The sequence below is a fragment of the Drosophila subpulchrella genome, chromosome X (genome assembly GCF_014743375.2).
Source record: "Drosophila subpulchrella strain 33 F10 #4 breed RU33 chromosome X, RU_Dsub_v1.1 Primary Assembly, whole genome shotgun sequence".
NCBI lineage: Eukaryota > Metazoa > Arthropoda > Insecta > Diptera > Drosophilidae > Drosophila > Drosophila subpulchrella.
The window spans coordinates 14,759,205-14,773,724 of NC_050613.1; the positions used below are offsets into that span (position 1 = coordinate 14,759,205).

Genomic DNA, 14,520 nt, shown 5'->3' on the forward strand with positions numbered 1-14,520 from the left:
CGTATTTAGCCATATAATTCGATTTATTAAAATGTTCACGGATTATTGCATAATGATGATGAATGTCAACCCAGTTGATGCAACTGCAGATGAACCTATGGACAGATATATATACTTTGGTGTGTGCAAATTCGTAGGATTTTCCGGGAGGTGGAAAGTGGAGGGTTGAGGACGGCCCCCCAGTGCAGTGCTCATTGCGGTGGCAAAAGTTATTTGCTGTGTTATTTTCACAACAACTTCCGCTCGGCGCAGAAACGGATATCCTGCCTCTGAGTGAGAGATCCAGATATGTACGAGTGTATATAGATATAGATGTATATACGTACAGCTGTGGGTGGGGAAAAGTTGTTGGTGCAGCTGGTCGGACGCCTTGTCTTGTCTGTTGTTAGCTGGCAAACCCCTCGACCGCCCCTCGCCATATGCAAAACTGTGCTTTTACAACTCCTCGGTCCAAACTTTGACTTGCGACCCGAACCCTGGCAATTTAAACTTTCTGATTAATTTTAATAAATATATTTTTGTCCTTTATTTGTAGAATTTGTTCGTTTACCATATAATATATATAATTTGTCTTGTATATATATGCTTGTTTATTTATTATATATATAAGATATACTTTACTTTATGCGTTTACTGCTGGTTTATATAGAGCGGCTCTCCATTTTTCAGGGGGATTATCGAGAGAACTTTGATTAAGCTTCAGTTTTTTGTTTTTTTGTTTGGGTTTTGGGTGAACTTCATTGATCGATACTTAAATCCATCCTAAATACGCATTACAGTTTATTCTCGTTGGCTATATACATTTTATTTTTAGCTTTAACTTTTCTTTATTAGCTGTCTTATATACATTTCTTAGGCTTAAAGTAATTGTAATTTAAAAGCAACGCAATGAGAACTTAATTTATTACACATTTGAATGGATCTTAGCCACAACAAAACTATATACAGAATGTGAAAAGTCGAAGGATTCCAGGATTCTATAACATTTCCTCTAGTTTATCTTATTTATTTTCGTTCAGCATTTAGGTCTGCTTATAATGGCACATAATATTATTGTGTATTTCGGTTTTTTTGATATAAGTACAGTACCATATAGAGAGATATATCCCGCTTAGCATATGAACAACCTTTAATGGCTCTGATTCTTGTAGAGTCCATTTGTATAACTATGATTTCCATTTTAATATATGTCTTTGTTTTTTTTTTTTACAAATTTCCATTACAAATTTAGCATTAGCTTACTTTGCTTTATACACGAACCAAACAAACTGGTTATATGCAGTTGTGTTCAAAATAATAGGAGTTCCAGAGTTTTTAAAAAAAAATTTGAAAACATGTGGAATTCGTTTTATATGATTACTTTTACTTAACGAGAAGATTATAGAGAAGTTGTGAAGTTCTTTCATAAAATTGTTTGGGTTAAAAAGAATGGTTCTTATATATTGTTTGACAGCTTTAGAAAAGGAGGAAAACCAAAATATAATGTGATACACTTTGGGATTATTACTATTATTTTGAACACAACCTTGCGGCCACATATATATAAACTTGAGGGGGTTGCTTAGATTTTGCGGCTAGATTTGGATTTATTGTTGCGGCGGCAGCACAAAGCGGCTCTTAATTAAAATGCAACAAATGCACAAAGGACTCTGCAGCAGGACAACTGTTGCACAATGGCGTTCGGGCAGGAGTCGAATAAAATTTCAATTAAATCAATTCGAGCATGTGGCCAGGGGGGTCCAGTGTCATGTGCCCTGGGGTCCAAGCAGAGAGCACCAAGGCAACCGAATCCTATGTCCTTCGTCCTTCGAGTGCTGCTCACACACACACACAAACACACACTCGGACAGACGAGGCCACATGCAACTTGCAACTTGCAACCGGCAACCTGAAGCAGCTGTAATTGAATTTCTGCTGCTGGAGTGGCTTGTTATCTCGTATTTGTTTAATTTTATTTCTCGCTCGGCCGCCCGGCAGTCATCATCATCATCAACTGATGAAAAGATACGGCTGCAAGCCAAAAATTTTCTAGATGCTGGGCTATTTGCTCTGGCCAAAAACACAGAGAAAAATGGCGGTCCTAAGAGCAGTCAAAACAAACAAACAAATGGGTAAGAAATATAATGAAACGAGTGGAAAAATATACAACATTTTAGTTAGAATTTCTGGGAAAACTATAAAAATAAATGGACACGATTAGGCACAGAGAGATATTTGGAATCAAAACTTTGGAAATATATTTAAAAATATTTTTGAGAAAATGGTTTAAATAAGTTCTAAAAAAGTTTTAAGTGAGCTATAAATAAAATAATATTTGTATTAAATGGAAATTAGCTAAACGATCTTATAATGGAGTTCTGCCATTTTAAGACATTGATAAACTGATGTATGCCGCATTTTTTAGCAGTGTTTTTTGTAGTGTTTTTAGCAGTGTTTAACTTATTTAGCCAGCTGTTGCTCGACAGTCGCTTGTCAGCCATTGAGACATTACAAAGCGAAGCCATTTACCAGGATGCCAGGATAAGGGGATACACACACTCACACTCGCGTACTACGCACCAACACATTCACACTCACACTCACACTCACACTCTCCATACAAATACACACTCATAATGGGAATATTCAAGCCGACTCTCATTTCATTATTAAATCACAAAAAGTTGAGTAAATTTCAGCCAGCGGCTGACAGCTTCCGCACTTATTTTGCTCATATTTTCCCTATACATATTTTCCTCTCGTTTTTCCCTACGTATTATCCCTCGGCCCCGCTCCCGCTTATGTGTGCGTGTGCAACAATTCAACTTGATTGCCATTTGTTTTAGCGAGCTGCTGTCCCATCTTTTCCCCGGAAAATGCGGAAAATGTTTTGCGGCCAACACACGCACACAATTACATTTTCCCCCAGCCACGCCCCCGCCTCCGCCCACCGTCAAGTAAGCGGTGTATTCAATTAAACTTCCGTCAAACATGAAGCAAACTCCCAAAACTCCCCCTGCATTTTCCTCTTGCCTTGGGGTTATAAAATAAACATGTTGCCACACACAAAATTTAAATAGATACAAGTTCGCCACACTGCATAACACAATAAGCCGCAGTAAAACAAAGGCGGTTCGAAAAAAAAGAACGCCAAGAGAATGGCCCCAAAAATATGACGAAGATGAAGGAGAGCCAGGATATAACTCAGGATAAGGATGACCAGGAAATGTCCTTACGGGAAAGTATTTAGGATACGACTATTAAATTAAAAACTTAAACTGAATGAAATGTATAGAAAAAGTGACAAGAAAAATATGAAAGACATTTAAATTGGATTATTATAGAATCTGAGAAATGAAAATCAATATTGTAGTTTATAAACACGTTGAGTATTATTTAAAGCTATCGTTTCAACCATTTAAAGACTAGTGATTTTTATGTTTCAGCATCCTCACTTTTTAAAACCAATTTCGCTTGACTTTTCCTTTTCGTTCGCCAAAACAAAGGAAATTTAAAGACAGCAGTCACAGCCAGGAATGATAAAAAGGGAAATGCGAAATTAAAATACAATTTGACGGCATCAAATAGAGCAATTAAGCGCTTCCTCCGTCACGCCCACTCAACGCGTCGCTTTTCCCCCGCCCACAAAAGTAGGCAACACTTGGCGAGACAGAGATGGCAAGACTCACGCACACACACGCACACCATTGTGCGCGGGAAAACTTGATTACAAGTGTCGCGGAAAGCCCCAAAAAACAACTCAAACTGCGGCTCCATAACAATCATAAGCAGCAAAATGCACATGTACACTGGCAAAAAAAATGCTTAAAATGATATATTTAAAACGAAGAAGTTAAGGAAGAAATAAGCAGAAATATTTAATATCAGTTTAAGTAAAAGCATTTTAATATTTATATTTAAAAACAGATAATAAAAGTAATCTACTTTGTAAAAACACATAAAAGCTCATACGAACTATACAAAATTTTAATGAAAAATATAATATATATGGTTAGTTGAAATTAAGAATTTAATATACACAAACTTTAATTAATTACAACTATACAACGTTTCTCCCTGTGTGATTGTCCTTTTGTGCATGTTTGTCTGGCAATATTGCTGCTGTGTATTTATATTTGTTGTGCTATTTACGCAATACAACAAAGGACAACAAAGGAAGCGCTATTTTAAAGGCGGCAAATGTGTGTGGCAAGGATAACAACAAAAGAAGCTACTGCAACAGCAACAATGCAAGTGATGTGAGCAGCAGCAACTTCAGTGGCAGCAGCAACATCCCCGCAGCAGCATCACCCTTTGAATTAGCTGAATTGGCACAAAATGCAATGGTAATAGAAATAATCCCACCGAATTGTACTGGGAATTTAGAAATATTTAATTAGAGAAAATATACGACCTCGTTTAATACATTATAATATTTTTAAAATGACCAAATCAGTTTTAAATAAATTAATATCATTCATATGAAGCATGAATCTTTAAAGTATAAATATTTTTACTTTTAAAAGACTGTATAAAATGTTTTAATATATTTAAGGCAAAGCAAATCAGTAAAACCCAAGACTTTTCAAGGCAACCATATTTTAAATACTAAAAGAAAATGCAAACGCTTAGCAGAGCTTTCCTGTGGCAACATGGGGTGACTGACAAACAAGCAACATCAACATTAACACGAGCAGCAAAGACATCATCAATGGACAATGGCGGCAGCAACTGCAGCAACTGCAGCAACATCAACTTGCACAGCAGCAACTTGCAACATCAGGAAAAGTGTTGCTGCCGGTTGACTAGTTCTCGATGTTGTACGTTGCTGCTTGGCTTCCTTTTCTTGGGGGCCTGTGTAATTTGAAACACTTGTGTCAACGTGGCTAAAGCTCCCCCACATTTTGGCCCTCCTCTTGGCCCCCTTTGACCCCCTCTGTTAACCCACTAAAGCCCCTGCTGGTGACATGTTTCTTGGGGTTGCTGCTGTTGCTGTTGCTGCCGCTGATGTTGCTGCTGTGTTCATGTTGCTGTTGCTGCGGTTGTCAGCGTCTTATTATCATCATCAGTGGCAGTTTTTGGCGGTTTTGTATATTTGTAGCTGTCTTCGTCGTTTTTTTTTATTTCACTTTAGTTTTAAGTTTTGGCAGAGGATTGTTTGGGGTTTGAAGGTTCGGGGGCTGCTTACAATGAAATTCACTTTGCCAAAAAGTTTTCATTTCATTAAAAACGTGGCTGTGTGGGTGTGCGATATGTGTGTGTGTGTGTGTGTGGTTAACTGACATGCAAGTAATTCATCAAAAGCAAATGCAACGCAGATGGGAGCCGAGAGTTTTCTGTGTCCACAACTTGTGCCCCACAGCTGCCATACACACATTTGCAGAAAACAAAAAAAAAACACACCCACAAGACGTTGCCACAAAAAAATATAATAAAACAAAAAAAAAGCACTCCGCTGCAAGGACTTCAAAAATAAGACAACAAGAAACCAAAAGTTTTGGCATTCACCAAGAAATAGTTGGTAAAACAGGGGTTAAAGGCAGCATATGACAGGGATAGGGGTTAAAAGGCATAGCAGCTTGTGTGCAAATCATTTGCATAAAAATAAGAAATTTAATTACATTTAAAGGCACAGCAGCAACACAATTAACAAATCTCCTCACAACAAAATAAATTAAAAAAGGTCTCAAAGTCTATTTATTATAAAGTCCCACCCTCTTCCAAAACCTTACAAGTGTCAATCAAAGTTGAACAAATGAACAAAAGTCAGTCAAAAGTAGCCCAAATTAACAAATAACAAACCAAAAGTAAAAGAAATCATTTTTTTCCTACAAATCAAAAAAGTTTTCCTTTGTTTTTGTGTTACTTTTCCATATTAATTGACCTTTCGAAAGTTTTGTAAATCGGTTTGGGAAATTGGTAAAAAAAAAAGGTGTGTCAGCCGCCAAAATTTAAATGAGAAAATCAACAAAAAGTTGGCTGCCGAAAGGGTTGATTAATAACAAATAGAGCGGAAGTTGTAGAATTGAAAGCAAGAAAAAATATCAAGTGCTTTCCTTCGATGGAATCAGAGTTATCTTATGCTATGAAAAAAAATCTCAGTGCTCGATACACTGTAAATGCTTTTGGGTACCGCTTAATCTTTGGCTAGCTTTGATTACTTAACTACGCAACCCCCTTAAAAAATGTTTCGGTAACACTAGAAATTCTTGCGTTAAATACATTCTCTATTTATGGATGCCTCCGAACACCATTCCTGTTTTTCTTTTATGTTATAAACAATTTAACATTTGCTACTACAACATGTGTGTTTTATGTTTGGTTCTCTTAATGGTTGAGAGTACGTGTTTTAGAGACCATTGGTGAAAGTGTTTTTGAGTTTTTGGTGAATGCTCAGTCCGTTGGAGGTTCGACACACTGAAACATTTGTTGGTGAAAGTGTTGTTGAGTATAAGGTGAAATTGTTGTTGAATGTTTGGCGACTGTTTAGTCCCTTGGACTTTTACACACTAAATCATTTGCGCTGTCTGATTGAGAGACTGTTGGTGAAAGTGTTGTTGAGTGTTTGGAGAAAATGTTGTTGAATCTTTGATGAATACTTAGTCCCTTGGACTTTTCTCTTTGACTGGGAGATTGTGTTTTGCAGACTGCTAGTGAAAGTGTTGTTGAAGATTTGCAGTGTCCCTTGGACAAAAAATTACAAACCTCAATACGTGAGTTGTTTTTCACTGTTGAAGTACTCCAACATTTGTCTTTCTGGGTTGGTGAAAGTATTGTGGATATCATTAGACTGAGTATTACACACTTTGGTTTAGAGTAGGTGTGCTCGATGAATGTCTTATTGTGGGCCCATTCAGACCCATTTTTCCTTCGTTGCATGCGTGTGTTGTTGAGTCTGCTGCTGAATGTGCTGGTGAGTCCATTAGACTGCGTATTATAAAAGGCTGAGCAAAAGGCCGGACAGGGTCGACAGGCCCATTAAGAACGGCTGTCGACAGTGCCAGCTCCTGGGCAGGGAGAGCAGGATGGAGAGGGGGAGGGAGAGGGAGAGGAGGAGCTGGGGCAGATGGTGACCCCGACGCAGTGGTCGCGAATCGCCGGAGCCGGAGCTCATTTCGTTGTTGTCGATGGGGCCGCGCACTTCCGTATTGCCGCCGTAATATGGCGGTGGTTTGCGGGTGATGCCGCCCATTTCGCCACCACCTGGTGACCCCGACCCACCGCCACCTGGCTGACCCGGGCCACCACCACCCGCCCCGCCGTGCTGCTGGTGGTGGTGGTGATGGTGGTGCTGCTGATGTTGATGCTGATGCTGATTGCCGCCGGAGTTGCCCGGCTTATGTGTGGCCGGTTTATTGCCGCTGGTGTAGTAAACGTGCGGCGATAAGGGTGTCAGCCCGCCCTCGCCGCCCTCCGCCTCGAAATCCTCGGCGGATCCGTACTGCAGCTCCTCGTCCTCCGGCTGGTAGGTGACTTTGACTTGTTGTTTCTGCTTCAAAATGTCATTGGCATCCGCATCCAGGCTTCCGCCCGCCCCTCCGCCGCCGCCTTTTCCGCTGCCGTTCAGCGGATTTTTATTACGATTCGGTCCGGGGATTTCTGAAAGGCAGCGGGAGAAAAATAAAATGGAAAAACAAAGGAGCGAATGAGAAAATGTAATTGAAACAAAGGTGCAAATACGTCCCATTTCGCGGATTCGAGGCTCTACAATGGCGGTCAGGCAAATAGCAGTCACCAGAAAATTCAAATATAAATAAAATGAAATGTAAAGTGTGTGATGTGTAGAAAATTATTTATGTTATAAAATACTAATACAATTTTTTGATTTATTTGATTATTACTTGCTTACTTACATTTAATTTTTGAATTAATAAGATAAAAAAATGTATCAATTTTAAAATTAATGTTCTTAATGTATAAAACTAAAAGTTTAACAACTATATATTTATACTTATGTTTTAATACAACCAATTACTGATTTAAGCATTTAGTTAAATGTATTTTAAGGTAAATTTAGATAATTCTCTGAAACACACTGCTACTCGACCTGTTTACCCCTGCTGTAGGCCCCGCATTTACTACCCATTGATGGGGGAGCAACTGAAAAACTCACCGTATAAACGGATACTGCTGTCGACTTCGCCCAGTGAGTTTTTGGCTATGCAGCGATAGGATCCGACATCGTCCTTCTGGAACTTCCTGACTATCATTGACATTTTGGTCTCGTACATGGACTGCGAACTCTCCTGGACATGGTACTTGCCCGATGTCACAATCATCTCTCCTAATGGGTGGTTAAAATAAACATACATATATCTTTGCAATTCTACAATTTTTTTGCAGCCTGCCATGCCTAATATTTGAAATGAGAATTTTTTTAACATTAAGCAGGCTGTGGCCCGAAACCGGCCAAACGTCAGACTTCCTAACAGCCACATTTCATTATATTTTCTGCTGTAGCTCACATCACAACCAGTTTCGATTGAAAAATAATATTAAAAAAAAGTAAAAATATTTCCCCAAGGAAATTCTACGGTATTGGGTAAGTACAATACAACACACTACAGTAATAATACAACAAAACTAATTCACTTGTGTATATATAAAGTCGCGCCTAAATAGATCCAAGTCCTATCTTCTCGAACAAAATATAAATAATTTATGTACCAAATTCAGTTTAAGACTCATCAACATTTAAAGCTTAGCCTTGCACCGCGATTTCTCAAGATATTGTTTGAAAAGCTATTTTGGTTATATATGGTCACGTGAATTCTTTAGGAATCGCTGTCTATTGAGGATATTTTGTTTTACAAGTCGGTATTCTCGAATTTTTAAGAATTTTCCTTTTTTGACAACACAAGGAAAGCCTACATGTTTTTTATAGGAAATCGAAGAAGTCTTCGTTGTTTTCATAGCAAGACGAGCACCTTTGGAATTCGATTACTTAAAAAGATGAAGAATTTGCGGTCCAACAAAGATTTTATTCTGCCGAAAACGGGGGCCTATATTCAGTGTATTATACACTTTAGACCACCAAAAAGGTCACTAAGGGCTTAGAAAATTTAGGGTATTTAGTGTACAGGGCTCTGGTTCTGTTTCTGATTCTGTTTCGGATTCCCGAAGTCCCCGACTTCCACCACCGAACTGCAGCACCTGCAACGAGCGAACGTGCCGCAATCTGACAACTGACTAATGACAATGCCAAGCGATTCGATTCGAATCGATGTTGGAGTAATGATGCGTTCGGCCCCGGAGCCCGGCATCTGCATAGATGTATGTACCCATCTGCCATATAGGCAGATGGATATCTATATATGGACATGTGTATATATATCAGCAGACGGGTCTCGACACTCCGCTCGCACACACTTACCCGTGTCCTTAATCCAGTAGTTAATTGATTTGGGCGAGGCCTCGACGTGACACTCGATTTGGACATCAGTGCCAAGTGGTGCGCCGACTAATTGATTCGGCACTTGGATGACCGGATGAACTGCAACGAGAAGGGCGGTGGGTTTGTGGATGAGTTTGCGGGTCTGAGGGCTGCTGAGAGGTGTCCGGATAAAACAAATGTTACCAGCCGATCGGCCATCAAATTGGCTCAGGTTGGCATCAAAACTCAGAGGTTCTTGGGCGGCTTGGGTCAAGTAATCGGGAGTCAGGGTCATTTGCAATGCAAGTTCAACCGATTTTGCTTTCTCTAAAATAGCGCAGAATAGTTGCAAAATTTATGTGATATGTAAATTATTTTATTGACCGATCTCAAGCTGCAATTTAAAGAACTTAAAAAACTAATCTATAACTCTTCTATATCAATATTAATTGAAAAAGTGACTGGTGTCTTTTCCCCGCAGTATTGAGGATGTCGGACTATTCAAAGTTTCTGTCCAACTTGTCGGATCAGCTGGGCGTTCTGCAAGGACTTTCGCCGAAAGGATTTGGAGGACTGGGCAATCTGGGAAACTTGGGCAACAATCTGGGCAACCTGGGCAACAATCTGGGCAACCTGCGTCCCGCCCACAAGGCTCTGATGTGCGTGGGCGCGGCCACCGTGGCCTGCGTGGTCCTGGGTCTCACTGTCAAGTCCTTGAGGGGGCGTGGCCGCAAGGACGACAAACGGAGGATCATCAAGGTGCGAAATGGAGTGCCGATTCAGCGTGACCTTGAGGGGTCTGTCAAGGACGATGGGTCCGTTGGTGAGGGGAACGTCAGTGTGGTGAACAATGTAGACTAAAGCCTGGAGGATCCAAATTCGAATCCGAATCGCTCTAAGGATCCCCATTTTAGAGAACACGTCCCACGAAAAATCCCCTCCACCACCACTTATGCCATATATAACCCTGTTTGTGCGTTCCTAAGTTCTCTGTATATTTTGTAATTTTATACCGTTTACAAGAGCGGTTACACAAACGACATCTGTTCAAAATTTTATAAATGCCCTTTCACATGCCACAATTTTCGAAACCTAACAATCCACAAATTTAATCTTGGTAATAAACTCTTCAATTCAACAACATTAAACGTTCAGCGAGTTTTATTATTTCCATAGATGAGATCAGAACATTTCAATTATCATTTTTGAGGTCCGTTGTGTATAAGCAATATGTGACCCATGGAGTTTGCAAGCAAAACATTCTTAACTGTAACATTTTTTGCTTGCTTATACCAGTTACCCCTAGGGTAAAAGGGTATACTAAATTCGTCGAAAAGTATGTAACAGGTAGAAGGCAGCGTTTCCCACCCTATAAAGCATATATATTCTTGATCAGGATCCCTAGCTGAGTCGAACTTTAAGAATTTTTTCGAAAGTCAACAGCCAGATTACTTTCAGTTCGTCCATAACGATCACCTCGAGTGGTTTAAAATGTTGAAGTTGGTATCTATCGCCTGGAGCACTTTAGTTATCTCAAGTTACTAAGGTGTAAAAAAAAAATAATCTAAGCATTAACAGCTGTAGCCTCAACATGTTTATTAATGTTTTTTATGTACTAAACTTAAAAAAGAGCAATGAAAATATATGGATACCATTTAAAGTTTTTATTCGCTTACTAACCTTTGTTGTAAAATAATCTTTTAGTATTATTATCTATCTTTCAGTATTATTATTTATTTCTATATGGTACTATGATTGTGAACCTTTTGATGCGGCAGCCATTGGGAATTCCAAAACGACTGCCTTTGAGGGCAGAACAAAAGTTGGCTGCCGCAGTTGAGGGCCAATTGAGTGTGGCATAATTTGATGGTGTGCGCTGCTGGCTTTCCCGCTCTTCCACCGGCTAACCCCGCACATTTTCCCCACTCATTTTCCGGGACTCATCAGAATGCAGTTCATGCAGAGGACGTCGGACGCTGCATTGACAACTCTTTTGCCGATGGCCCAACTTTCGTATTTATTGTCACTTAGCCCGGGTCCTGAAGGGGTTGACATGCCAGCGGCGGGACGGGGGGACCTGACCGAAATTGGTGGTTTTGTAAAACCTGCCAGAGGACCGAAGGGCGTACTCCCTGCCCCCTTAGCTTACAGCTTACAGATTGCACATTGTCTCCAGGTCCATCTATTTTCCCCTACCGTCCCCCACTGCCCTTGAGACATTTGCGGCCATATGCATTGATAGTTGATTGCAGGTCCTGCAGCGAGCAACTCCGAGCAGGACCATCCTGGGCCAGGACCATCGCTGCCGAAGGATTTTAATTGATTTCCATGGCCGACTGCGCTCTGTCTTAGCCATCATCTATCTCTAATGCCGCTTGTGGTTAGCCCTCTTTAATTTCATTTATGCATATGAAATAACGAAGCTGTCTTTGCATCTCCATGCACACTTTACAAATTATTAATAAAGTACAATCCGATTACTTAAAATATTTGAAAAAATTCTCTCAAATTGCAGTTTAAAATTATTTTACTTTAATTAGTTACAAGTCATGCATTCTTATACCCTTGCAGAGGCGAGTCGATCTAGCCATGTCCGTCTGTATGTTTCTACGCGAACTAGTCTCTTAGTTTTAAAAACTTTTTTCTATTGCAGGTAGTATACAAGTCGGAACGAGGCGGATCGGATAACTATATCCTATAGATCCCATAGAAATAATCGGAAAAATAATGAAAACAATTTTGTTCTTTGACATATTATCTTCTTCTCTTAAAATATAATTTTTGTAATATTTCAAAACTTCGAACTAAATTTAAAAAAAATCGGACAACTATATCCTATAGATCCCATAGAAATAATCGGAAAAAAAGGAAACTAATTATAGCTTGGTTATTTTTGATTATTTTCTCTTCAACTTAATTTATTTAATATTTCAGAATTACGAATTGCATTTTAAAAAAATCAGACTACTGTAGTATATATATATCATATAGCTGCCATGGGAAGGATCGCAAAATGATGTTAAGATATTCAATCATATTTAATCAATTTTTTTCGTCCCAAAAATTCAATGTTTTGGCTGACAAATTTCCAATAAAGGTTAGAATGAGGAATAGCGTACCTTGCAGTTTAATTTTCAAGCCACTAGTACTCAAGCCTAAAAATTTCTCAGTTTTGCCATTTTTTGCAAAAAACATATTGCTCGTACCATTTTTCATCTTCACTTTTTTTAATGCCAAGCATTTTCTGCAAAATCTAATCCGCTTACACCTCAACGAGATCAAGCTATCGGAATCTGCACCCTTTTACAAAAACACCTCGAAAATATACAATTTATTATGTTTAGTACTATATACTGGGCTGCTTTATCTGTTAGACAAAAAAGTGCTGATCACCTTTAAAAATTATTATAAATTAAAAAATATAAATTAAATAAAAAAAAAAAAACAAGAGCTAAATAATTGGTTCAAAATGCAAAGCAAATGCAAGAGGCAAAGACGTCGATATCCGTTGGGTTTGAGGTGGTTTTCGGACCGGCTGACGGGCTGGTCGACTGCCCCTGCCCTAATCCACACGTGGATAGGAGGCTGGGTCCAGGAAACTGCCACATTTCGGGTCTATCCTCAGTGCATTTATGCCGTATAAAGGACCTGCAGTCCCTCGGCACTTTCGCTGGGCGATTTGCAATTTTGCAATGATTATTCTGAGCATGTTCCTGCCTGGCCAACGGCCACCTTTCAACCTTTCACCTTTCACCTTTGGGCCATTCAGCCATTTGGCCAGGTGCTCTTGCTCTGCAGCTCGCTCCGTTTTGCGGCAAACAAAGCCACAAATATGCACTAATGACGTCGTCAGCTGCTGCCACTCCTGCCACGCCCCCCGCCCACTCGCCCCATTGCCCTGCCGACAGTCGCCCCCTGAATTTCCCCAGTTTTACCCCAAAAATTTCCCAGCAAGCTGCAGCAATTGTTTTTTGGAGAGCTTGAGTTGGTCGAAGGTGACAAAAAGTGTGAACTCATGCGTGTTGTAAGCTGCTAGTCGCCGTACAGTGCGTTTCATGGGCATAGGTTTTGGACCCAAGCTGTCTGAGTCAGAGACCTTGAAAGAGAAACGAGGTCCTGCAATTTTCTGAGGCTTTAAGGCCTCTTCAGTGAGGCACAAATGTAAAGATGATTCATTAAAAATCAGGTATGGATTAGTACTTGAATGTATCACTCACTAAATGAACCTTAAAAATATTATATAATAATTTTCTTTTTAATATTTCCTATTTGACATGTACATATTATCTATGAAATTTATTTTCTGATTTTTTTTCTAGCTATAATAAAGTTCTTAATTTAAGAAAATATATATAAATAAATTTCTGTTTGTTAATAAGAAATTTTAAATTTCTTAATTCCAACAATTTTATGTACTGGTACATGAAAAATATAAAAAAAATGTACTTTTGAGATTTTAAAATTGAAAATTGCTTAAATTAATTTTTTGCTTTCTAAGTCATTTTGTATCTTTGATTGATTTTAATTTACTTTATGAAAGAAAGAGTTCTTTTCATGTTTTTTTTTAACCTTAGATACTGTGTCAAAAGGGCTAGTCTGCCTTTTTTCCTACACGATGACGGATCTGTAAGAGAAGTGGTCAATATCCTTCGGTTTCATTTCTTTTCTGACTCTTTTGGTGGCTTTCACACGTACGTGATTTTTCCCATTTTGCTGCAATTATTTTCTGTGTGTTCGATTTACAAGCCATGGCGTGGTCGTGGCCGGGGCGGGGGGCGTTGCGAAAAGAAGGAGGCGTGGCAGCGAACCAAACGTGACCAAGAGTGAAAAAACAGCTGAAGAATGTATTTCCGGACTGGTTAAAGATGCAGTGTTGCACATGGCGAACGACATGTTGCTCGCGGGATGTTGCATGTTGCATGCTGCTGGCGGGAAGCGGCACGCTGCCAGTTCCTGTTGCACATCCCATAGGTGCAGCTAATTAGGGGAAGCGCCCAATAGGCCGGCGAACGGAAAGCGCAGTGCAACGGAAGCGCAAAATGCGGAATGTGACAGGCTCTTACACTGTTAGAAAAATTGAGCTTAAAGAAAATGGAATGGAAATGTAACCTTCATATATTGTAGGACCGAAGGACTTAAAAAAAAATATTATACTATATTTTAAATAT

At 39.4% G+C, this 14,520-nt stretch overlaps 2 protein-coding genes across 3 annotated transcripts in view; one reads left to right on the top strand and one right to left on the bottom strand.

Annotated features, from left to right (window-relative positions):
• Nucleotides 1-526: 526 nt before the first annotated feature.
• The window catches only part of LOC119557601 (lachesin), a 32,287-nt gene continuing 18,293 nt past the window's right edge, over nucleotides 527-14,520 (bottom strand). For both annotated transcript variants that reach the window (XM_037870404.1, XM_037870403.1), the window contains 3 exons: nucleotides 9,353-9,472; nucleotides 8,093-8,263; nucleotides 527-7,578 (listed from right to left, as the gene is read on the bottom strand). In XM_037870404.1, the coding sequence (XP_037726332.1) occupies nucleotides 6,914-7,578; nucleotides 8,093-8,263; nucleotides 9,353-9,472 (956 nt within the window). In that variant the 3' untranslated portion in view covers nucleotides 527-6,913. The remainder of the gene's footprint in view (nucleotides 7,579-8,092; nucleotides 8,264-9,352; nucleotides 9,473-14,520) is intronic.
• Nucleotides 8,385-10,500, top strand: LOC119557603. The gene is made up of 2 exons (XM_037870406.1): nucleotides 8,385-8,521; nucleotides 9,834-10,500. Exon 2 carries the CDS (start codon nucleotides 9,842-9,844, stop codon nucleotides 10,211-10,213), a length of 372 nt encoding a protein of 123 aa, XP_037726334.1. The 5' UTR covers nucleotides 8,385-8,521; nucleotides 9,834-9,841; the 3' UTR covers nucleotides 10,214-10,500.

Coding starts and splice junctions, on each gene's coding strand:
- LOC119557603 (XM_037870406.1), top strand. CDS start 9,842: ATGTCGGACTATTCAAAGTTTCTGTCCAACTTGTCGGATCAGCTGGGC.